Source organism: Scyliorhinus torazame, chromosome 15 (genome assembly GCF_047496885.1).
Source record: "Scyliorhinus torazame isolate Kashiwa2021f chromosome 15, sScyTor2.1, whole genome shotgun sequence".
Classification (NCBI taxonomy): Eukaryota; Metazoa; Chordata; class Chondrichthyes; order Carcharhiniformes; family Scyliorhinidae; genus Scyliorhinus; species Scyliorhinus torazame.
Genome location: NC_092721.1, coordinates 126,605,005 through 126,629,999, shown reverse-complemented (window position 1 = coordinate 126,629,999; position 24,995 = coordinate 126,605,005). Strand labels below are relative to the sequence as shown.

The 24,995-nt window shown below is 49.3% G+C and overlaps 1 protein-coding gene across 3 annotated transcripts in view; it reads right to left on the bottom strand.

Moving 5' to 3' along the window:
- Positions 1-24,995, bottom strand: part of LOC140391804 (coiled-coil domain-containing protein 138-like) — a 183,847-nt gene that overhangs the window by 24,508 nt on the left and 134,344 nt on the right. For 2 of the 3 annotated variants that reach the window (XM_072476701.1, XM_072476703.1), the window contains exons 11-12: positions 2,749-2,868; positions 1,124-1,316 (exon numbers count right to left, since the gene is read on the bottom strand). In XM_072476701.1, coding sequence (XP_072332802.1) covers positions 1,124-1,316; positions 2,749-2,868 — 313 coding nt within the window. The remainder of the gene's footprint in view (positions 1-1,123; positions 1,317-2,748; positions 2,869-24,995) is intronic. The other variant, XM_072476702.1, reaches the window with a different exon arrangement.

Genomic DNA, 24,995 nt, shown 5'->3' with positions numbered 1-24,995 from the left:
CTAAATATTGAATTTAAATTACTTACTTAAATGTTGTGTTGAAAAGAAAAAGTCAGAACCTGAACTTCTTAGTCCTGCCTCTTCCAATTGTGCCTGAAGCAAGGCAGAGGGGTGGACTCACCATTGTCTGACACTGACATTGGAATTCCCGACCAGGCCGAGAATGGCAGGTCACCTGAAAAACTGGTTTTGCACTTGGCTATGCTCTGATCCCCTGCCAGCGGCAGCTCACTATCACCCTGCGCCAACAGGAACATGCAAATGGATGTTAAGCATGCATGTGCATCCAATTAACAGGCTTGAAGCCAGTCTGCCCCCACCCCCGAAGCTCCGACTCCGTCATCAGCGCAGCTGTCACAAGTGCCAGAGGCTTTGTGAAAAGCCAAGCACACTTGTAAGGGCTACAAATCCCCCGACAGTTTTTGAAATGCAAATCTTCCATTCAATTTCACACAGCAGTACATTTCACTAGTCAGTGATTGACAGTTTTAATGGTACAGACACAGGCGCTTGGTGAATTGTTTATTTATATTTCCTTTCACGCTTGAATGCATTGCCATTACCCTGCTTTGATGGTATATTTATAAACACTCTTGTTATGATTAACACTACATCAAAAGCAGCTAAGTGGTTTCACTTCCTATTTTCCAAGGCAGGAGATGACTAATGAGGTCTCCGATGGGGCATCTGATGTGGAGGGCTGTGTGGGGGGGGGGGGGGGGGGGGGGGAGGGGGGTCAGGTCGCCCACATATGCGTGCTTACTGAGGGGAGTGACCTGTCATTCCTATGGAGAAGTGGGGGGGGGGGGGGGAAATACATGGGCAGGATGAGTGTTGTGGGCGGGGGAGGAAGGGCCTATCACAAGACCTCGGGATCGGGCCACTCACTCAAAATAGCAGCCAGAGCTCTCCACCATGCACATACTTGCATGTTTAAGGAGTGAGACTCACACCTGAGCCCCGCTCCCAATACCAGCAGAGACCTGTCCTGATTCTCCATTGGCAAGAGCATTTAGGCTCCAGAACAGAGAATGCCAGCCAGAATCTGTGTTTTTGTCTGTAGATCTCTTAGTAAGTTATAAAAATAAATCAAATTCCTTTCTCGTGAAAAGTTTCTGCACACCTTGTGTAATTGTTTTGAGGATGCTGAGGGCTGATAAAAATCGGACATTAAGATCAGAGCTCCTGAAGAAAGCAGATGCCTTGGGTTTGGTTTCTGCAAATGACTCTGAAGGGTTCCCCTGCACAACCTGGGTCACAGTTCCTCGGAACAGTTCTTCTCCTAGTCGTCGCATAGTTGAAGTAATCATAGTCTTCTAGAGTAAAGTTTCAATGATTACAAAACACTGCTACAAATTTTAAACAATTAACAATATGCATTGTTGCTAGTAACTATATCATTACCGACTTTTTAAATTAAAAGTACAGGTTGAAAATCCCTTGTGTATCGGATTTCGGAATTTTTTGGATTTCGGAATATCCCATGCAGGTGAACTGGGAACTGCGCATTTGCAAAATGTTGGGAGCTGCACATGTGCAGAACATTGGGAATTGCGTATGTGCGGTGCGCGTGGGAACTACGCACATGTGGAATGTTGGGGACTGCGCACATGCGGAATGTTGGGAACTGCGTACATGCGGAATGTTGGGAACTGCGCATGTGCTATGCACGTTGGAAACTGCACACATGCAGCACGCTCAAAAAAGTGCGGATTTGGGAATTCTTTTGTTTTCAGAATTTCGGATAAGGGATGCTCAACCTGTAGTAAATAACAATGTTCAGGTATATTAAATAGAATTAACTACACAAACTAATTATGTAATCCACTACCATTTTAAGATAGAAAACATTTTTATGACATCAGATGAAAAGTAATGTTATTGTACCAGCAAGTTCTCACTGGAATAAATGCTTGCTGCATAATTCCCTTTCCATTGCAAAATAAGGACAGAAGGTAATTTAGCCCTTCAGTGAATTCATGACCAATCTGTGACATAACTCCCAGGAGCAGTGGCAGGCTATTAAACCTGTCCAAAAGGTGCTATAGATATGGGACAGACTGGCATGGAATGAGTTGCTTCCATGCTTGACATGGTTCTCTGTCAATCTCCACCTCCTACAGTATAAATCTGACCCCAGTTCTCTCTAACTTTAACAAAGAGTCATCCAGATTCGAAAAGATAGGTCCCTTTTCTCTCCACAGATGCTGTCAGACCTGCTGTGATTGTCCAGTATTTTCTGATTTTGGTTCCATGCTGGCTTTGTTTCTGTCCCCATCATATGCAGCCCCATATCTCAGCAAAAACTCTCAATTAGCCTCACACTCAGTTGCCATATATATGGTTTTAACTTGGTTATTTAACACACATGCTACCAGCCTATTTTTAACAACATATTTTTTTAACATAAATCAAGATTAAAAAGATGTATTTAAGTTTGCATTTTAATCACATAATATCTACATTATCTTTTGGTTCCTGTATTTAATATGTGTGAAAATTCTTCTAGAAATCAGATGCTAAATAAACTTGACCAAGAAAAGCCCTGAAACATTGCTATATATTAGACATGGCCAAAAACGATTGTCAATGACTAAAGAAAGTATTTCAATATATATTACATGCAAATAAAATACCAAAACACCCAAAGGCATGCTGTTTTGAGTTTTTCTGGTACTGTTTTCAGAATTGCTTATTGAACCCCACATTGAATCTCCGGAAAGAGAAGGAAAACATCTTTACACTTACCTGCATCCCTTCTCTGTCTATATGCATTAAAGCCCAGTAAATGAATTTCACCAGTGTGAGCTGCAATTTGGTATTCCCAGGTGGCATCAAATGAATTTGTGCTGTGATCAGGGGTAAGATCTGAAAACCATTGCATACAGAAGAATAGGTATATTCAGAAAATATTGCCAGGAAAAAAAATACTGTTTTACCAAAGAAATGCAAAACTTAGCATAGAGCTCCACTTAAAAGTACTTCTGAAATCATTTAAATTAGCATTCCAGAAACGTAACACAAGCGGTCAATCAGCCCATTGTACTGACGCCAGGTCTTTGAAAGAGCTATTCAATTAGTTCCATTCCCCATAGTGCTGCAAAACTTTCCCTTCCAACTGTTTATCCAATTCCCTTTGAAAGTCATTGTTGAATCTGCTTCCACCACCCTTTAAGGTAGTGCAGTCCAGATCATAACAACTCTGTACATAAATTTGTTTTCCCTCAAATCACCCCAGTTCTTTTGTTGGTTGCTATACGTTTGTGGTCTCTGGTTGGCAACCATTCTGCCACTGGAAACTGTTTCTGCTTATTTATTTGGGATTAGACAAAGTGAACATGGATTTATGAAAGGGAAATCATGTTTGACAAATTTACTAGAGTTTTTTGAGGATTAACGAGTAATATTTCCAAGTTTGCTGACGATATAAAACTTGGTGGGAATGTGAGTGGTGAGGAGGATAAAAGAAGGTTTCAAGGCGATTCAGACAAGTTGAGTGTGTGGGTAAATACATAATGTGGATAATTGTGAAGTTATCCAATTTGGTAGGAAAAACAGAATAGCAGAGCATTATTTAAATTGTGATAGATTGGGAAATGTTGATCTACAAAGGCACCTGGATGTCCATGTTACAACAGACACTGACAGCAAGCATGCAGGTGCAGGAAGCAGTTAGGAAGTCAAATGATGTGTTGGCCTTTATTGCAAGACAATTTGAGTATAGCAGCAAGGCTGTCTTAATGTAGCTGTACAGAACCTTGGTGAGATCACACCTGGATCACTGTGAGCAGTTTGGTCTCCTTACCTAAGCAAGGATATTCTTGCCATAGAGGGAGTGCCATAATGGTTCACCAGACTGACTGCTGTGACGGCTGGATTGCCTTATGAGGAGAGATTGGGTCAATTAGGACTACAAAATGAAAGGGGATCTCATTGAAAGGTATACAATTCTGTCAAAGCTGGACATACTGGATGCAGAGATGATGTTCCCCTTGGTTGGGGGTCTAGAACAAGGGGTCACAGTCTCAGGATAATGAATAGGCCATTTACGAGGAGCAAGCTTTTCACACACAGGATGGTGAACCTATGGAATTCTCCAACACAGGATGCTGTGGTAGCTAAGTCACTGAGTATATTTAAGGAGGAAATAGATAGATTTTCTTGATGCTAAAAGAATCAAGGAGTGGGGGGGGGGGCGGGATATGGGGAGGCAGGAAAGATATAATGTTGAGATACAGGATCAGCCATGATCACATTGAATGGGGAAGCAGGTTTGAAGATTCAAATGGCCCCTAATTCTGCTCTTATTTTCTACGTTTCTACTCAATCGAACAATGTCATGATTTTGATATAAAATTGTCACTGTTCTGAGTAGAGCAACCCCAGTTTATCTAATCTCTCCACATAACTAAAGTTTTTCCATTCCCTAAATTCCCACTGCACCCTAGCCAAGGTCTTGACATCTTCATGAAGTGTGGTGCACAGAATTAGATGCAATACTCTAGCTGGGGACTAACTAGGGTTTTATAAGGTTTGAGCACAAGTTCCTTATTTCAGTACTTTAGGCCTCCATTTATAAAGCCAAGAATTCAGCATGGCTAAACATCTTTTTCAGCATGCCCTGTCAATTTCAAAAACTTGTTTACTTACATCCTCAAGTCTCAGTATTCTTGTACTCCCTAAAAAGTGCGCAATTTAGTTTATATTGGCTCTCTTCATTCTCCCTATCAAAAGGAGTCACATTACATGTTCTTGCATTACATTTCATCTGCCATACATCTGCTACTTTTACAAGTCTGTCAACATTCTCTTGAAGTCTGTAACTGCCTTCCTCCCAGTTTACAACATTTCTGCAATATTTTAAATGATGCCTTGTACACAAAGGTTGAGGTCCATATTTCAATTAGAGCAGTTGTCCCAACACCAACCCATGGAAAATATCACTGCAGTCTGAAAAAAACCATGCACACTAATCTCAGTCTCCTACAAAATTACTTAACCACACAACCACTGTCCCTTTTATCCCATAGGTTTCAATTCTGGGATACATTTTAGGGTAAGCAGCGAAGTGAGTGTTCACCAATGGCCTCAAAGAAAGCTGTTTACAAAGATCTAGTTAACACTGAGGCATGGACTTCCCCTTTCCTCACAGCAGATTCAATCTGGCAACATGTCTTGGGGGGCTCCAGGTGTCCAGCAGCAATGTTGTCAGCAAACAGAAAGCAGACGATCAAGTCAAATATTAAAACAGACTGCAAGCCTGGAATTTAAAGGCATTGATATGGATAGAAAAATAAAAGATTACGGCTGTATTAAGATACAAGTTAAAATGTCTTAGACAGACTTCTAAAAAATATGTTTAGGCAGCATGGTGCCACAGTGGTTGCTTCACAGGCGCCTCACAGCGCCAGGGACCAGTGTTCAATTCCAGCCTCAGGTGACTGTGTGTGTGTGGAGTTTGCACCTTCTCCCAGTGTCTGTATAGGTTTCCTCCAGGTTATCTGGTTTCCTCCCACAGTCCAAAGATATGCAGGTTAGGTGGATTGGCCATTCTAAATTGCCCTTTAATGTCCAGGGATGTGCAATTTAGGGGGATAGGGTGGGGGAATGTCAGAATCACTGACAGAAAAGTCTGGTTTTCCACATTATTCTGTACATGTGCAGACTTCAGAAGATATTATCAGTAACCCAAAGCCTGTTCATCATCTGTAAGGAATATTCTCCACTTGCTTGGATGAATACAGCGCCAACAACACTCAAGGAGCTCGGCACCATCCAGGACAAAGCACCCTGCTTGATTAACACCCCATTCACCACCTTAAACATCACCATAAGCGCGTGGTGGCAGCAGTGTATACCATCTACAGGATGAAATGCGGCAGCCCAACAAGCTTACTTTGGTAACCCTTTGCTAACAAGTTTATTAGATAGTACTTCATCAAATGTCTTTGGAAAATCTATATAACCCCAGCACCCACATCAACCCTCTCCATTACTTCAACAAATAACTCAATCAAGTTTGTTCAGCCTGCTTTTCATGAAACATACCCTTGCAGATATGATACCCTCACAAGGCCTAGATTTAGGCCCGATTAAAATTGGGTATTTTAAATTAAAGAATCGGGCACTTTAAAACAAGCCACAGGCACTCCAGCACACAGCACCATGGGAATTCGAACTGGCCAAGTTTGAATATACAACCAACAGACAAGCTGCCAGAAAATATCTGGACCTGCCCCATTAATCAACAATCAGGAGATCATCACACGCTATTGATATGCACAGGTCTTTTGTCAGTAGCACCGCCCGGGCCAGACTTTCTGTCACCCAGTGTTTCTGCTGTTACCTTATATGGGAACAGGTTATGTGCAGCCCACACAACCAGAGATGGGCACCTGGGATGGGCTCAGGTGGCCTGTCAAACAGTCATCAACCGGACCATTAGGTGCTGAGGACCCCCTCCTGAGGCATCATTGGCAAAAAGTCAGAGGAAATGGCAAAAAGGACAAAGGAAAGGGGTAAAAACAGGCACCAGAGGCACATCAGGAGCAGGAGACTCCACGCAGAGGCAATCAAGACGACTGACCACAAAACGAAGGAAGAAAAAAACAGCGTGCGAGAACCACCTTCATGATGAAGAACCAGAGGGGTGTGGTTAAACCGCTGTGTTCTTATATAAAGGGTTGTACGGTAGAACCTGCACTACAGGTTCACCTGGGCCCCTGCATGCTAGCTCCGCCCAGGAGCCAGGTTATAAATATGCGTGGCCTTCAGCTCGCAGCCATTTCGCAGCTGCTGTAGGAGACCACACTTCTGATACTAATAAAGCCTCAGTTTGAATTCAACTTCGTCTCCAGCCAAATTGATTGTGCCTCAAGGGGCTCATGGGTTAGATCCACAACCTACCAAGCCATCCTTATGGGTAGTATAAACCAATCTTGGGTACCTCTAGATGATATTTATGGCTAGTATACAGGTAAATTGTGTGTTGAATAAATACTGTTGAACTCTAATGTGTGTTTGTAGTTTCTTCTCCTCATTATTAAAGACACCTAGGTAAACCTTTGAGTAATTGAACTGGTCAAAAGTATCTGAGGTTTTACAGATACAACACTGGCTTTCATTGATTCACTCATCTCCTCCAATGGCAATTAATTTTGTACCAGAATATTGTCCGTACAAATTTCCCCATCATCGGCATTAGATTTGCTGGCCCATAGTTGGCGGAATCAACCTTCTCCATTTATTTTGAACAGGAAATTGAACAGCTGTAATATTTTTCACCCTCCTAGAACTCATAATAAGGATTAGAAGATCTCAGTCAAGGGCTCCATTATTTTCTTCGTAACTTCCTTTAGCAGACGAGGATGCATCACATTTGATTTGGGTGCCTTTTTTTTCATGGGGCCTAGGCCTCACTGACAATATCAGAATTTTATGCCCATCCCTAAATTTGCATGAGAAGATGGCATTGAGCCACTTCTTGAACTGCTGCAGTCCATCTGGTGCAGGTCCCACAGTGCTGTTAGTAGTGGAGTTCCTGGTTTTGATCCAGCAATAGCAAACGAACGGCAATATACTTCCATGTCAGGATGGTGCGTGGCTTGGAGGATACCTGGCAGATGGTGGAGTCCTCATGCACCTGCTGCCCATGTCCTTCTAGGCGGCAGAGGCTGTGGGTTTGGAAGGTGCTGTCAAAGTAAGCATAGTGAGTTGCTGCAGTGCTTTTTGTAGATAGTACACATTGCTGCCACGAGTGATTTAAGGTGGTGAATGGGGTATTTAAACAAGAAGCTAAATGCTATGATTCTGATGTGACCATCAATTCACGCGAAACAGAGAGTAGATGTAAACTGTGGCTTTAACAGAGAGTAGATGTAAACTGTGACGAGAACAGTGCCTGTCTGCGACTGCTCTGCTAGTGAGAGCCGCCTACAGGGCTGCTGCTCTTTATACCTCCCCTCAAGGGACGGAGCCAGGGGCGGAGCCCACAAGGGCACCAACATGATACATTCTATGTAATGTCGTACACTAGTCCATTGGTGGAGCCCACATGGGCAACAGCGTGATACAGTGAGATACATGGTGAATGGTTAATACAATACGTTCACCACATTCACCCCCTGTTAAAAAATTGAAGTCCGCCGGGGGTGAAGGGTTCACAGGTTCAGCCTGTCCGGCGCCCTGATCGTGCGGTGTGATCGCCAAAGCTCTGGTATTGCAGCTGGCCCGGGTGTCGAACTCATCCGTGCGGGCATGGGTAGTGAAGTCGCTGGTGCGGGCACAGACGTGGACTCCGGGAGCGTATCTTCTGGAGCTTCGTTCCTGTGGGTCGATGAAGGGGGGGGGACGAGGGGCAGGAGGGGGTGCGGGTGCCATGTAGGGGCAGGGGTGCTGGGCGGCGTAGGTTGGGGGGCTAAGTTGGAGTGGCGGTGGTAGTGGAACCTGCGGGTGCCAGGTCCCGGAGGGAAACCGTATCCTGTCGGCCGTCGGGGTGTTCTATGTATGCGTACTGGGGGTTTGTGTGAAGGAGCTGGACCCTCTCGACCAGGGGGTCGGACTTATGGCTCCTGACGTGTTTGCGGAGGAGGACGGGCCCCGGTGTCTTCAGCCAGGATGGAAGCGAGACCCCGGGGGTGGATCTCCTGGGGGAAACAAACAGGCGGTCATGAGGGGTCTCGTTCGTGGCCGTGCAAAGGAGGGACCTAATGGAGTGGAGCGTGTCGGGGAGGACCTCTTGCCAGTGGGAAACTGGGAGATTCCTAGACCGTAGGGCCAGGAGGACGGCCTTCCAGACCATCCCGTTCTCCCTCTCCACCTGCCCGTTTCCCCAAGGGTTATAACTGGTAGTCTTGCTCGAGGCGATGCCCTGACCGAGCAGGTACTGACGCAGTTCGTTGCTCATAAACGAGGAGCCCCGGTCACTGTGGACGTAAGTGGGGAAACCAAACAAGGTGAATACACTATGTAGGGCCTTAAATGTCGGTGGCCGCGGTCATGTCGCGGCAGGGGATTGCAAAGGGGAAGCGGGAGAGCTCGTCAACGACGTTGAGGAAATACGTGTTGCGGTTGGTGGAGAGGAGGGGCCCTTTGAAGTCGATACTGAGGCACTCAAAGGGCCGGGATGCCTTCACCAGGTGGGCCTTATCCGGTCGATAGAAGTGCGGCTTGCACTCTGCGCAGATTTGGCAGTCCCTAGTCATGGCCCTGACCTCTTCGGTGGAGTAGGGCAGGTTGCGGGCCTTGATGTAGTGGAGAAGCCGTGTGACCCCCCCAGGTGGCAGAGGTCATCGTGGATGGCCCAGAGTCGGTCATCTTGCGCGCTGGCGTACATGCCAGGATAGGGCATCTGGGGGCTCGTTGAGCTTCCCAGGATGATACACTATATCGTAATTATAGGTGGAGAGTTCGATCCTCCACCTCAAGATCTTATCATTCTTGATCTTGTCCCGGTGTATTATCGAACATGAAGGCTACCGACCGTTGGTCGGTGACGAGGGTAAACCTTCTACCAGCGAGGTAGTGCCTCCAGTGCTGCACAACTTCCACGATGGCTTGGGCTTCTTTTTCGACCGAGGAGAGGCGTTGAGGGTACGGGAAAAAAATGCTACTGGCCTTCCCGCCTGGTTAAGGGTGGCGGCGAGGGTGACTTCTGACGCGTCGCTCTCCACCTGGAAGGGGACGGACTCGTCCACCGCGCGCATCGTGGCTTTGGCAATATTTGCCTTGATGCAGCTGAAGGCCTGGCGGGCCTCAGCCGCCAGTGGGAGGATGGTGACCTTGATCAGTGCGCGGACTTTGTCCGCATAGTTGGGGACCCACTGGGCGTAATAGGAAAAGAACCCGAGACACCTTTTCAGGGCCTTGGGGCAGTGGGGGGGGGGGGGGGGGGGGGGGGGGGGGGGTGTTGCAGGAGGGGGCGCATACGGTCGGGGTCGGGTCCTAAAACTCTGTCTTCCACGATACAGCCGAGGATGGCTAGTCTGGTTGTGCGAAAAACGCATTTCTCCTTGTTATAAGTGAGGTTGAGGGCTTGGGCGGTTTGGAGAAATTTCTGGAAGTTGGCGCCGTGGTCCTGCTGGTCGTCCAAGTACGGAAATGTGGCCCGCAGCCCATACTGGTCCACCATTCGGTCCATCATTCTTTGGAAGACCGAGACCCCGTTTGTGACGCCGAAGGGGACCCGGAGGAAGTGGAAGAGGCAGCCGTCTGCCTCAAAGGTCGAGTAGTGGCGGTCACCTGGGCGGATTGGGAGCTGATGGTATGCAGACTTCAGATCTACCGTGTAGAACACCCGGTAGTGAGCGATCTGGTTAACCATGTCTGCGATCCGGGAAGGGGGTACGTATAGAGTTGCGTGTACCGGTTTATGGTTTGGCTGTAATCTACAACCATCCGGTTCTTTTCCCCGATCTTGACGACCACCACCTGAGCTCTCCAGGGGCTATTGCTGGCCTCGATGATGCCCTCCCGCAAGAGTCGCTGGACCTCGGACCTGATAAAAGTCCTGTCCTGGATGCTGTACCGCCTGCTTATAGTGGCGACTTGCTTACAGTCGGCAGTGAGATTTGCCAAGAGTGGGGGAGGGTCGATCATCAGGGCCGCGAGGCTACATATGGTGAGTGGGGGTAGGGGCCCGCCGAACTTCAGGGTTAGGCTCCTGAGGTTGCACTGGAAGTCCAGTCCCAACAGGAGAGGGGCACAGAGGTCAGGGAGTACATATAGTTTAAAATCGGCGTACTTGGCGCCCTGTATTGCAAGGTTTGCGGCAGTGTACCCCCGGATCTGCACCGAGTGCGACCCAGAAGCGAGGGAGATGGCTTGACGTGCAGGGAAGATTGGGAGCGAGCAGCGCCTTACCATGTCTAGTTAAATGAAGCTCTCCGTGCTCCTGGAGACGAACAGGCAAGGCGTTTCGTGTCCATTGACCCGGATGGTCATCATGGAGCTCCGGAGGTGTTTTGGTCGCGACTGGTCAAGGGTGACCGTGGTAGCCGGCATGGTCGGACGAGATGGGTGGTCCCAAGATGACTGCCCCCGTCGGTCGCACGTGTCGGGCGGTTTTGCAGATGGTGGCCAAGATGACGGCCCCCGTCGGTCGCACGTGTCGGACGGCGAGGAAGATGGCGTCCAAGATGGCGGCTCCCATGAGTTGCACGTGGCGGGCCGCGTGGGAGACGGTGGCCAAGATGGAGGCCCCCCGTGAGTCGCACATGTTGTGCGGCTTGAAGATGGCTGCCCCCACGGACAACACGAGGCAGATGACGCGTCCGGAGGGGGCGGAGCCGGCAGGCACGCAGCCACACTGCGGGGTCTGCGGGCCTGTGAGTCTGAGAATCAGGCCTGTGACTTTGAGGATTTGGACCTGGCCATGCAAACTTTGGCGAAGTGTCCCTTTTTGTCGCAGTCGCTGCAGTTCGCGTTCCGGGCCGGGCAACGCTGCCTGAGGTGCTGGTGCTGGCCGCCGAAATAGCAGGGTAGTCCCCTGGGTTGGGCGGGCAGCCGTGCGGCATAGGCCTGGGGTACTCTCTGGTCGGGGGTCAACGAGGGGGTCGCGTGATCAGACGGGAACGCGTTGAGGCTTTGGAACGCAACTTCTAGGGAGGTAAAAAGCTTTACCGTCTCTCCCAGGTCGAGGGCACCTTTCTCGAGTAGACGCGGTCTCATGTAGTTGGCCCTGACTCCAGCCATGTAGGCGTCCCGGACGGCGAGGTTCATATGTTGAGGCCGTAATGGCCTGGTAGTTGCAACTGCGCGCGAGGACTTTGAGGTCACGTAAGTACTCCTTCCGCGGGGCGTTGGAGGCGAGTGGCGAGGAGATGCCGTGCGTACACCTCGTTCACTGGCCTTACATATAGGCGCTTCAGCATCGCGAGGGCGTCTGCGTATGTGGAGGCTTCCTCAAGTTGCACAGAGATTCGATGGCTCACCCGGCGTGGAGGAGGCTCAGCTTCTGATCGTCGGAGACGGAAGGCGAGGAGGTGGCGGCGAGGTAGGCCTCGAAACAGCGGAACCAGTGCGAAAAAATCCCTTTGGCCTCCGCGGCCTGTGGGTCGAATTCCAGTCGGTCAGGTTTGAGGGCCAATTCCATTGTGGTGTTGTAGTCGATTAAATTGATGCGACCATCAATTCACACAAAACAGAGAGTAGATGTAAACTGTGGCTTTAATCAACTAGAACAGTGCCTGCCTGCGACTGCTCTGCCTTCAGGGCTGCTGCTCTCTATACCTCCCCTCAAGAGGCAGAGCCAGGGGCGGTGCCCACAAGGGTACCAACATGATATATTCTATGTAATATCGTACACTAGTCCATAGGTGGAGCCCACATGGGCAACAGCGTGATACAGTGAGATACATGGTGAATGGTTAATACAATACGTTCACCACAGATTCTAAGCTGCTTTGCCCTGGATAGTGTTGAACTACTTGAATGTTGTTGGAGCTGCACTCATCCAGGCAGTTGGTGAGTATTCCATACAGATAGTGGACAGGCTTTGGGGAGTCACGCGAGTTACTTACCTCAGAATTCCCAATTTCTGACCTCCAGTTGTAGCCACAGTATTTATATGGCTGTTTCAGTTCAGTTCAGTTTAGTTTCTGATCAATGGTAACTCCCAGGATGTTGATCGTGGGGATGCCAGTGATGATAATGCCATTGCATGTCATGGGGAGATGGTTACATTTTCTCTTAGTGGAAATGGTTATTGTATGGCACTTGCGTGGCACAAATGTTACTTGAATATTGTATGGTCTTTCTGCACATGGACATGAATTGCTGCAGTATCTGAGGAGTCACAAGTGGTACTGAACACTGTGCAATCATTAACGAACATCTCCACTTCCGGCCTCATGTTAGAGGGAATGAACTGATGAAGCAGCTGAAGATGGTTGGGCCTTAACACTGCCGAAGAGCACCACTGCAGGGTAATCCTGAGACTCAGATGATTGGCTTTCAACAACCATAGCTGTCTTCCTTTTCACTAGTTATGACTCCCAACAGTGGAGAGTTTTCCCCGATTCCTATTGACTTCAATTTTGTTAGGGCTCCTCGACCCACACTCAGTCACATGCTGCCTTCATGTCAAGGACAGTCACTCTTATTAGCTCTTTGTGGCAGCATCCATTTCTTTCAGCCATTTCTTGAAATCATATGGAGTGAATAAAATTGGCTGAAGATTGATATCTGTGATTCTGTGGACCTCAGGAAGAGGCCGAGATGGAATATATCCTCGGCCCTTTTACCTGAAGATTCTATTGCGCTGACGTGTTGGGCCCTCCCAATAATTGAGGATGGGGATATTTGTGAATACACCTGCTTCTGTTAGTTGTGTTGTTTAATGCCCACCACTATTCATAACTGGATGGGCAAGACAGCAGAGCTTTGATTGAACTGCTCAGCTCTATCTACTGAATGCTGCTTCGTTGTTTGACATGCAAGTAGTCCTGTGGTGTAACTTCAACAGATTGGCACCTCATTCTTAGGTGTGCCTGGCACTGCTCGTGGTAAGAACTCCTACACTCTTCATTGAATCAAGTTTGATCCCTTGTCTTGATAGTAACAGTACGGTGAGATATATGCCAGCACATGAGGTTACAGATTGTGGTTGAATACCCACAGCACCTCATGCATGCACAACTTTTGAGTTGCTAGATCTGTCCTGAATTTATCTTAGCTCACATGAAGCACGTGCTGCACAACACAATAGAGGGTATGCTCAGTGTGAAGGTGGGACTTTGTCTTCACAAAAGGCTGTGTGATGGTCACTCCAACCTAAACTCTCATGGACAGATGTATAGCAGATAAGGTAGATTGGCAAGGACAAGGTGTATAGGTTTTTCCCTCATTGGTTCCCAGAGTACCTGAAGGCCTAATCTAGCAGATATTTCCTTTAGGACTCAGGCAACTTGGCCAGTAGTGGTGTTACCGAAACACTGTCACTGATAGACATAGAAGTTTGCCATCCAGAGTATATTCTGTACCCTTGCCACCCTCAGTTCTTCTTCCAATTGATGTTCAGCTTGGAGGCGTAATGATTCACAAGTTCAGTGAGGGCAATAGGTGGTACTCAGAAGAAGGCCTCCTTGCCCATGTTTGACTTGATGCCATGAGACTTCATGAGGTCTGGAGTAAATGCTGAGGACTCCTAGGACAACTCCTTCCCAACTGTATACCACTGTGCCACCATCTCTGCTGGGTCTGTCCTGTCAGTGGGAGAGGACATACTCAGGAATGGCGATAGTGATGTCTGAGACGTTGGTTGTAAGGTATGGCTCTGTGGGTATGACCATGTCAGGCTGTTGTTTCACCAACCTGTGGGACAGCTCTCTCAATCTTGGAACCAAGCCCCAGATGTTAGTACGAACGACTCTGCAAGGTTGGCTGTCTCATTGCTGCTTCCGTGCCCGTGTCAATGCCAGGTGGTCAGTCCAGTTTCATTTATTTTGGCACAACTGAGTGGCTTGCTCGGCCATTTCAGAGGGCAGTTAAGGTTTAACCACATTGCTGTCGGTCTGGAGTCACTTATAGTCCCCCCCCAACAACCAACTGCCGGTACACCTGTTCCATGGTGGAGACCAGATCTCATGCCTTGGTTAACTCCTGCACGAACATAATCAAGTGAGCCTGACTGCACACTTAAATATTCAAATCTAGATCCTGCCCATTGTGGACGGGATCAGATCGTGATGCCTCGCAAGATCTCGTTACATCTCGCAAGGTGTAACAAGGCCACTATATCTTGCGAGAGGCTTCCCACGGGTTTTAACGGCCAGATTGCGTCCTGAATTGCACCAAAGCTGGCAACGGAGGGATGCCAAATATAGATAGGAGCCATCAATGGAACCGAAATTTAAACACAGATTTTAGAGAAAACAAGATTGATAAGAAGCTTGCCACGTGCTTTGCCTGGAAAGACCTGGAAGACAAGGAGAATGGTGAGTAGCAAGTACCCTGTAACAATAGTTTAGAGCTGTGGGTGTTCCAAACAGGCTGAGCTTAGGGGCACCTTGTCTGAAACTAGGTGAGACTGTGCTAAAAGCTTTGTGGCACATCTTGCATACACAAGCCTTCCATAGTAATAATGGGGGGAATCTTTAGTGCCGTGGGACCCTATGGTGAGAGTGTAGAGCTGTGGTGCTCATATACTGATCACCTGCAAAGTCTAGTGCAGCCAGGAAAACCAGGCTCAAAAACCTACGATGAATTTGTGGAGATATTGCAGTGTCACATCTCACCTCAACCTTTGGTCATCATCGAGAGGTTCTGGTTCCATAAGCGCAACCAACAAGATGATGAATCAATCACACAATGTGCAGATACTTTGAAGAAATTAGCCGAGTACTATGAATTTGGAGCTGTCTTGAACAATACCATTAGAGTGTATGTGTTAAGAAGTGAAGCTATCCAAATGTGGCTGTTAACAGAAAGCAATCTAAACCTAAAGGCTTCAGAAATCGCAATCTCTATGGAATTAGCAGCTAAGGAAGCCCAACAATTAAGCTTGTACAACAACATCCATAAAATGTTGGCTGAGACTTAAACACCGACACATGTTCGACATTGCCACCGATGTTCAAAAACTGATCACACAGCAGCAGATTGCGGATGCAAAATGCAGGAATTGTGGTTAAAATGGGCACATCAAACGTATGTGTTGGAGAAAGAAACAAGTTCTAAACAAGAATTATAAAAAGCAAGAACCAAGTGTATCAAATGGAAAACTGAAAAGGGAAAAAGATCCATGTGATACAAAAAAGGTGAGCCAAGGCTCCATAGCGAAATCGAGGAGAAGGCGAGCACGTGTTCAGCTTGTGCAAAGGTTCCAAACCTGCCGCCACAACACCATTACATCCATGGGAATGGCCAGAGGAGCCATGGCAGAGAGTTCACATAAATTATGCCGGACCACTCGAAGGCAAATGTTTTTCATTGTGGTAGACATGTACCATTATGAAGACAATGGGCATGATTTAATGGAAAAGTGTGGTAGCAAGCGGGCACTGCCGTGAGCTTCCCAACGCTTGGCCCGGCGAGGCCGTCACCGGTATCAAACGTCAATTTGTCCACTTAATGAGGCCCCACAGGCTTCACGCCGCAAATGACTGCGGGCTGGTTGATTCACTGGGACCGCGCTTGCCAGCCCCCAGCTCATAAGGGAGGGTAGCACTTAAACCGATCCTGCAGAGCAAGTCCCACAATTTGGGGATGCTGACCTGGTCAGACTGTTCGATGTGGTCAAGATCAGACAGAGTGCCCTGTTCCTCCGAGGATCAGCCACAGGGCAGCCAGTGCCACCTGGGAGGAAGTGACACAGCCATCTGCTTAGTGAGCATCACCAGGGGGAACCAGCGGGTACCCCTTATCCCCCAAGAGCAAAACAGCGATCCCGGAGTGATCCTCGAAGATGCCGGGGATTTCCACCTACCTCACTTAACACACTCCCTGGGGAGTGTGCACACACGTGGTGGTCGCACATGAGGTGGATGTTCAGGGAGTGGGACCGCCTCCGGTTGATGTTGGGCACTGCTGACTGCCCGGGAACTGCAAGGCGACATGCATGCAATCTATTACCCTTGGGCCTGGGGCATCCCGGCGATGGTGGAGAATCCTGGTTTCCTGGGCATCTTGTTGGGCCTGGTCCATGTCAAAGTTTATATAATTCGCTGCCCCGGCAAACATGGCATCCGTGTGCTCACAGATGCACTTATGGGCTGTAGCTTGTGAGATGCCACGCAAGTCCCCACTTGAGTCCTAGAATGATCCTGAGGCGTAAGAATTCAGGGATGTGTTGACCTTGACGGCCACCATGAGTGGGATCCTCCTCCTCCATGTGGTGTTAAGTCCACGAGGACATGGCACAGGTGCCGCACCGTCCCCTTGTTGAGGTTGAGCGCTCTGAGGCACACGCTGCCTGTCATCTATTTGAAAGACCAGCGATGCCTGTACACCTTGGACTGTTGCCGGCCTCCCCCTCTGGGTCCCTCCCTGACCCGATGGGCAGCCGGGCACTCAGGGTATGGGCTGGGCCCTGCACATGTCGATGCTGCTGCTGCCGCTACTTTCTCCAGCGTCTGGCTGCCTGGCCTGTCAGCATCGCCGCGAGGGCAGCTTCTTTTTTAAAAAAATATGTTTTATTGAAACTTTTTCCCCAAACAACAATTTTTCCCCTCTTACAAAGCAAACGCAACAATAATACAGAAATTTTTAACAATACACAAGTAACAAAACCCCTTTATCTTTGACCTAAACTAAACTAAACCACCACCCCTCCCCCCCCCCCCCAGCTTCCCCCTGGGTTGCTGCTGCTGGTCATCTGCCTTCCCTCTAACGTTCCCCTAGGTATTCGAGAAATGGCTGCCACCGCCTGGTGAACCCTTGAGCCGATCCTCTCAGGGCAAACTTTATCTGCTCCAGTTTAATGAACCCCGCCATATCATTTACCCAGGCCTCCAGTCCGGGGGGTTTCGCCTCCTTCCACATGAGTAGGATCCTGCGCCAGGCTACTAGGGACGCAAAGGCCACAACGTCGGCCTCTTTCGCCTCCTGCACTCCCGGCTCTTCCGCAACTCCAAATAGAGCTAACCCCCAGCCTGGTTTGACCCGGGCCTTCACCACCCGCGAAATCACTCCCGTCACTCCCTTCCAATACCCTTCCAGTGCCGGACACGCCCAAAACATATGTGCGTGGTTTGCCGGGCTCCCGCCACACCTCCCACATTTGTCCTCCACTCCAAAGAACCTGCTCAATCTTGCTCCCGTTATGTGTGCTCTATGTAGTACCTTAAATTGAATCAGGCTAAGCCTGGCGCATGAGGAAGAGGAATTTACCCTGCTTAGGGCATCAGCCCACATACCCTCCTCTATCTCCTCCCCTAGTTCTTCTTCCCACTTTCCTTTTAGTTCGCCCACCGACTCCTCCCCCTCTTCCCTCATCTCTCGGTAAATCTCTGACACCTTGCCCTCTCCGACCCACACCCCTGAAAGCACCCTGTCCTGAATCCCCTGTGTCGGGAGCAGCGGAAATTCCCTCACCTGTTGTCCAGTAAACGCCCTCACCTGCATATATCTCAAGAAATTTCCCCGGGGCAACTTATACTTTTCCTCCAATGCTCCCAAGCTCGCAAAAGTCCCATCTATAAATACATCTCCCGCCCTCCTAATTCCCAACTGGTACCAGCTCTGAAATCCTCCATCCATTCTTCCTGGGGCGAACCTATGGTTGTTCCTGATTGGGGACCCCACCAGGGCTCCCCGCACCCCTCTCTGTCGCCTCCACTGTCCCCAGATATTCAATGTTGCCGCCACCACCGGGTTCGTGGTAAACTTTTTAGGTGAGATCGGTAGCGGCGCCGTCACCAGCGCCTCTAAACTCGTCCCTTTACAGGACTTTCTCTCCAGTCTTTTCCATGCCGCTCCCTCACCCTCCATCATCCATTTACGTATCATTGCCACATTGGCAGCCCAATAGTAATCGCCCAAGTTCGGTAGTGCCAATCCTCCTCTGTCCCTACTATGCTGAAGGAACCCCCTCCTTACTCTCGGAACTTTCCCTGCCCACACGAAGCTCGTGATGCTCCTGTCTATTTTATTAAAAAAGGTCTTGGTGATTAGTATAGGGAGACATTGAAATACAAATAAGAACCTCGGGAGGACCATCATCTTAATTGCTTGCACCCTGCCCGCCAGCGATAGAGGCTGCATGTCCCACCTCTTGAAGTCCTCCTCCATTTGTTCTACCAACCGTGTCAGATTAAGTCTGTGCAAGGTTCCCCAGCTCCTAGCGATCTGAATCCCCAGGTATCGGAAGTTTCTTTCCACTTTCCTTAGAGGCAAGCCTTCTATCTCTCTACTCTGGTCCCCTGGATGTATCACAAATAATTCACTCTTCCCCATGTTTAGCCTATACCCCGAGAAATCCCCGAACCCCCTCAAAATTCGCATAACCTCTATCATCCCCCCCGCTGGGTCCGACACGTATAACAATAGGTCATCCGCGTATAACGAGACTCGGTGTTCTTCTCCCCCTCTAATCACCCCTCTCCATTTCCTGGAGTCTCTCAACGCCATAGCCAGAGGTTCAATTGCCAACGCGAACAACAATGGAGACAGCGGGCATCCCTGTCTTGTTCCCCTATATAGTCGGAAATACTCCGATCTATGTCGACCTGTAACTACGCTTGCCGTTGGAGCCCCATAAAGAAGTCTAACCCAGCTAATAAACCCGTTCCCAAACCCAAACCTCCTTAACACTTCCCATAAATACTCCCACTCCACCCTATCAAATGCCTTCTCTGCATCCATTGCCGCCACTATCTCTGCCTCCCCCTCCACTGGGGGCATCATTATCACCCCTAATAGTCGTCGCACGTTAACATTCAGTTGTCTCCCTTTTACGAACCCTGTCTGGTCTTCGTGCACCACCCCCGGGACACAGTCCTCTATCCTCGATGCCAGTACCTTTGCCAACAATTTGGCGTCCACGTTCAATAATGAAATGGGTCTATAGGACCCGCACTGCAACGGGTCTTTATCCCTCTTCAAAATTAACGATATCGTCGCCTCCGACATCGTCGGGGGTAGAGTCCCCCCTTCCCTGGCCTCATTGAACGTCCTCACCATCAACGGGGCCAACAAGTCCACATATTTTCTGTAATACTCCACCGGGAACCCGTCTGGTCCTGGGGCCTTCCCTGCTTGCATGCTTCCCAGTCCCTTAATAACCTTGTCCACCCCAATTGGTGCCCCCAGGCCTACCACCCCCCGCTCCTCCACTTTCGGGAACCTCAATTGGTCCAGGAACTGCCGCATCCCCTCCTCTCCCTCTGGGGGTTGAGACCTATACAGTTCCTCATAGAAGGTCTTGAACACCTCATTTATCTTTCCTGCCCTTCGCACCGTGTCTCCCATTTCGTCTCTAATTCCTCCTATCTCCCTCGCTGCTGCCCTCTTTCGCAATTGATGAGCCAACAGGCGACTAGCCTTTTCCCCATATTCATACCTCCTCCCCTGTGCCTTCCTCCACAGTACCTCCGCCTTTCTGGTGGTCAGAAGGTCAAATTCCGTCTGGAGTCGCCTCCTCTCCCTGTACAATTCCTCCTCCGGGGTCTCTGCAAATTCCCTATCCACCCTTAAAATCTCCCCCAGTAATCTTTCCCTTTCCTTGGCCTCTGTTTTCCTTTTGTGGGCCCCAATGGAGATCAGCTCTCCTCTGACCACCGCTTTTAGTGCTTCCCAGACCACTCCCACAGGGACCTCACCGTCGTCATTGACCTCCAGGTATCTCTCAATACACCCCCGCACTCTTGCACACACTCCCTCATCCGCCATCAGTCCCACATCTAATCGCCAGAGTGTTCTCTGCTCCCTTTCCTCTCCTAATTCCAGGTCCACCCAATGTGGGGCATGATCCGAAACCGCTATGGCTGAGTATTCAGCTTCTTCCACCCTAGAGATCAACGACCTTCCCAAAACAAAAAAATCTATCCGGGAGTACACTTTATGGACATGGGAGAAGAAGGAAAACTCCCTAGCCCTAGGTCTAAGAAATCGCCATGGATCCACTCCCCCCATTTGGTCCATAAACCCCTTAAGTACCTTGGCCGCTGCCGGCCTTCTTCCGGTCCTTGAGCTGGATCTATCTAGCCCCGGGTCCAGCACCGTATTAAAGTCCCCTCCTAAAATCAAGTTTCCTACCTCCAGGTCCGGTATACGCCCCAGCATCCGTCTCATAAATCCCGCATCGTCCCAGTTTGGGGCATACACATTAACCAACACGACCTCCATTCCCTCCAGCCTGCCACTCACCATTACATATCTACCCCCGCTATCTGCTACGATGTTCTTTGCTTCAAATGCTACCCATTTCCCCACCAAAATGGCCACCCCTCTATTCTTTGCGTCCAGTCCTGAGTGGAACACCTGTCCCACCCATCCTTTCCTTAACCTTTAGGTGCGTCTCTTGGAGCATAACCACGTCTGCCCTTAGTCCTTTCAAATGCGCGAGCACTCGGGCCCTTTTTATCGGTCCGTTCAGGCCTCTCACGTTCCACGTGATCAGCCTCACTAGGGGGCTACCTGCCCCCCTCCCGTGTCGACTAGCCATTACCTTCTCTAGGCCAGTCCATTATCCCGCCTCCGCGCTCCCGCTCGCTCTCCCAGCGTCGCACACCATCCCCGCCCACCCAGTCTTTAGCAATTTCCTTTTGGATTTCCGCAGCAGCAACCCAGTTGTCCCCCCACCCCCTCCCCCCCTCCCCGCTAGATCTCTTTCTAGCATGATTGCTCCCCCCATATTACTTCCGTAAGTCAGCTGACTTCAACTGACCCCGGCTACTCCTGCTCACTCCTCGACGCCCCCCCCCCCCCCGTGTGGGGAACTCCCATCCGCCTTGCGCCTGTCTTCCCGCCTTATTCTTTCTGGCGCGGGAACATCCCTTTACCTAACCCGCCTCTTATGGCGCAGTTCCCTTTCCCCTCCCCCTCCCCTTCCCCATTCTCCAACTATGTCCCGTCTTTCCCCCCTCACCGGCGCCCACATTTCCCCAATGTCTCCCCCCTTCCCAATTTACTTCTCAATTAACTTCAACCATAACATTAACAATAACATTTCCTGCAGCATCAGTCCCTCAGTTCCGATCCAATTTCTCTTCTTTGATGAAGGTCCATGCTTCCTCCGCCGTCTCGAAATAATGGTGTCTCTCCTGATACGTGACCCATAGCCTTGCCGGCTGCAGCATCCCGAACTTCACCTTCCTTTTATGCAACACCTCTTTGGCTCGGTTGAAGCTCGCCCTCCTTCTCGCCACCTCCGCACTCCAATCCTGGTATACCCGTACCACTGCATTCTCCCATCTGCTACTCCGCACCTTTTTAGCCCATCTCAGGACCTCTTCTCTATCCTTAAGACGGTAAAATCGCACGATTATCGCCCTGGGTGGTTCTCCCGCTTTTGGTCTTCTCGCCGGAATCCGATTTGCCCACTCCACCTCCAAGGGGCCCGTAGGGGCCTCAGCACCCATCAGTGAGCTCAGCATCGTACTTGCGTACGCTCCACAGTCCACTCCTTCCACACCCGCAGGGAGACCCAGTATCCGAAGGTTCTTCCTTCGCGCTCCATTTTCTAGGGCTTCGATCCTTTCAGTACACTTTTTATGAAGTGCCTCGTGCGTCTGTGTCTTAACCGCCAGGCCCAGGATCTCGTCCTCAATATCTGTCACCTTCTGCTCCACCACGCGGAGCTCTGTCTCCTGGGTCTTTAATGTCTCCTTGAGCCCCTCAATTGCCTGTAGCAACGGGGTCAGCACCTCCTTCTTCAGCAGCTCCACGCACCTTCTCACAATTTCATCCTGCTCAGGCCCCCATGTCGCCTGCGCTTTCTCCGCCGCCATCTTGTACTTCTCTCTTTCTGACCCTTTGGTCGACTATTCCTCGCGCTGCAGCCGCCGCCACCGGTTTTTTCCTCCTTCGTTTGGGGGGGGGGGGGGACTCCCTTCTCACACACCCCACACCGGGTTGCGTCGTCAAAAAATTCTCCGTTGGGGCTCTTAAAAGAGCCCGAAGGTCCGTCGGAGCTGGAGCCGCCGAAGCGTGCGGCTAGCTAGGAATCACCGCAACCGGAAGTCCCTTCAGTGGCCTTGATGAGGTCTTTTCACAGTTGTTCCCTCTGCTGCTAGAATTCACCTTTGATACAGGCCCTCAGGTCAGCTTGCAGCTTTAAGCTTGCCCTTCCCCCGCCTGCATGCTGGAAGAGGCCCTGTTTATCCTGCAGTTGCAGCCAAATCTTTTACTGTTTCTGACGTGTCTGGCAACGCAGAGACATACCCTTCCTGGGGGACACTGTCGGGGGAATATTGCAGCCTTCTTCCCACACCGGGAAATGTCAAACAAATGCCGTGGGGGCCCTGTAAAAGAGCCCAAAAGTCCGTTCCAAGCAGGAGCTGCCGAATATGCGACCTAGCTCTGCATAGCCGCACCCGGAAGTGCGAGGGCAGCTTCTGCAGGGTCCAGGAAATCATCCATCTCGTGTAATATCTGTAAGGAAATACAGAGGGTGTGAGGCTGACCACCAGCGGGGGCTGTGGTTACCAGACCCTGTATCCCAGACACCCGCTTGCATCATTACTTGGACCGGGCGCTGGTCCCTTTCCCGGTGCACTCACCCACCCTCTGGTCATGGAAATATCCCCCGCTGCTGCGGCCCAGCCCCTGGGTGTTCGGATGTTGTCCGCTGCATCCATGGCGTTGCTTCCTGCGAAGATGGCTATTCACCTCCTTGGATCTCTGCATAAGCCCTTCCGCCACCTTCATGTTTTTAAAAATATGTACTATTCAGCGGCCGTCCGAAACTTACTGGGGAGGCGGTTAGATAGGGGGTCGCTCCCGTTAATTGTATGGAGACTGGCCTTAAGTGGTGATTATTGTTTCCTGCCACATTATGGCAGGATTCTGATTTCGCCAACGGGAGCGGGCCAGTGAAATCACAAACCGATCAGCGCCCGCTGCTGTTCACGATCTTGGCTGATCCTGCGATTTGTGCTCGTCGTGCTCTCACTCAAGCGCAATGCAGCTATTAAGTCGTGCCTTAGGTTTTCGGAGCTAACAGTAGAAAGACTGGGTAAGATTTTTGCAAGATTCGGTTACCGTGAACAACTTTTTGGTAAAAATGGGCCACAGTTCATTTGGCAAGAATTCACAAATGATCGACAGGAGAAAGGAATCCAACACGTCTAATCGGCTCTCTATCATCCTGCCACAAATGGGATGGCTGAATGGTTTGTTCAAACAATGAAGCATTCATTGAAGGTAACTCTTGAGCAAGGATCATTGTCTAAATGCTGAAGCCAATTCCTGATGACATGCAGGAATAAAAAATATTCGACAACCCAAAGTTCTCCGGCATTACTCATAACAAAACATCAATTACACACAGTGTTTGATCTGCTGAAGCTGCCTAAGACAAAATAAAATGTTGTGAGGAAACAGGAAAGTCAGGTTTTGCGAAGTGAAAACAGGGCTAAACCCAGTGTTTTTCAGAAAAGTCAGGAAGTATTGGCAAGGAACTATACCACCAGTGAGAAGTGGATACCTGCCATTGTCTTAGCACAGACAGGACCTGCCTCCTATACTGTTTAAACTCGGGACAATGGAGTGCGGAGGAGACATGCTGATCAACTTCTATTAACTAGAACTAGTTTGCCAGAGGCAGAGTCAGCTGAGAGTCCACAACAAACTGTGCCAAGTGAAGACCGAGATATCGCTGAGAACGTGCCAATACCAGAAACAACTGTGGGAGACAGTACCCCTGTTGCAGGCATCTCAACATCGGGTCAACCTGCAAACATGACGTAGGCTCCAGTTGAGACAACTATGGATGATGTCCAAAGTACACCAAAACATCAGCGGTTGCACTCAACACCTAAATGCCCGAGGTTCGCCGACAACCACACAGAAATTGACCGCCTCCAAAATGTCATGTTTTATCAATGGTTCACATTGTAAATTTTGATTGTTAGCGTTATATTGTGTGTCATAGGAGGAACCTCTAACGTAATGGGGGAGGAAAGTTGGGTATTCATGTTTGTTTCTAATTGAAACAAGGTCATTTTAAAGAGTCCGATCATGTGATGTATTGGTGACGTCATAGGCCACGGTCAAACGGGCAGTTCATTTTTACAGCCTGTTGAGTAAACACCCTTCCAAGAAAGTTTTTGTTTGTTTGTACCTTTGTGGTCTGCAAGTCTATTCTTTAAAAATGCCACATAAACGTTTAAAATACTTTTGGGGTTCCCTTTTAGGTTGCTCACTAATTTGCTCTCATACTCTCTTCTTCAATTTGTACTCTGTACTTTTTATATTCAGCCTGGCTCTTTACTGAATTTAAACATAACATTTATCATAAACCTCCTTTTTCATAGAATTTACAGTGCAGAAGGACGCCATTCGACCCATCGGGTCTGCACCGGCCCTTGGAAAGAACATCCTACTTAAGCCCACACGTC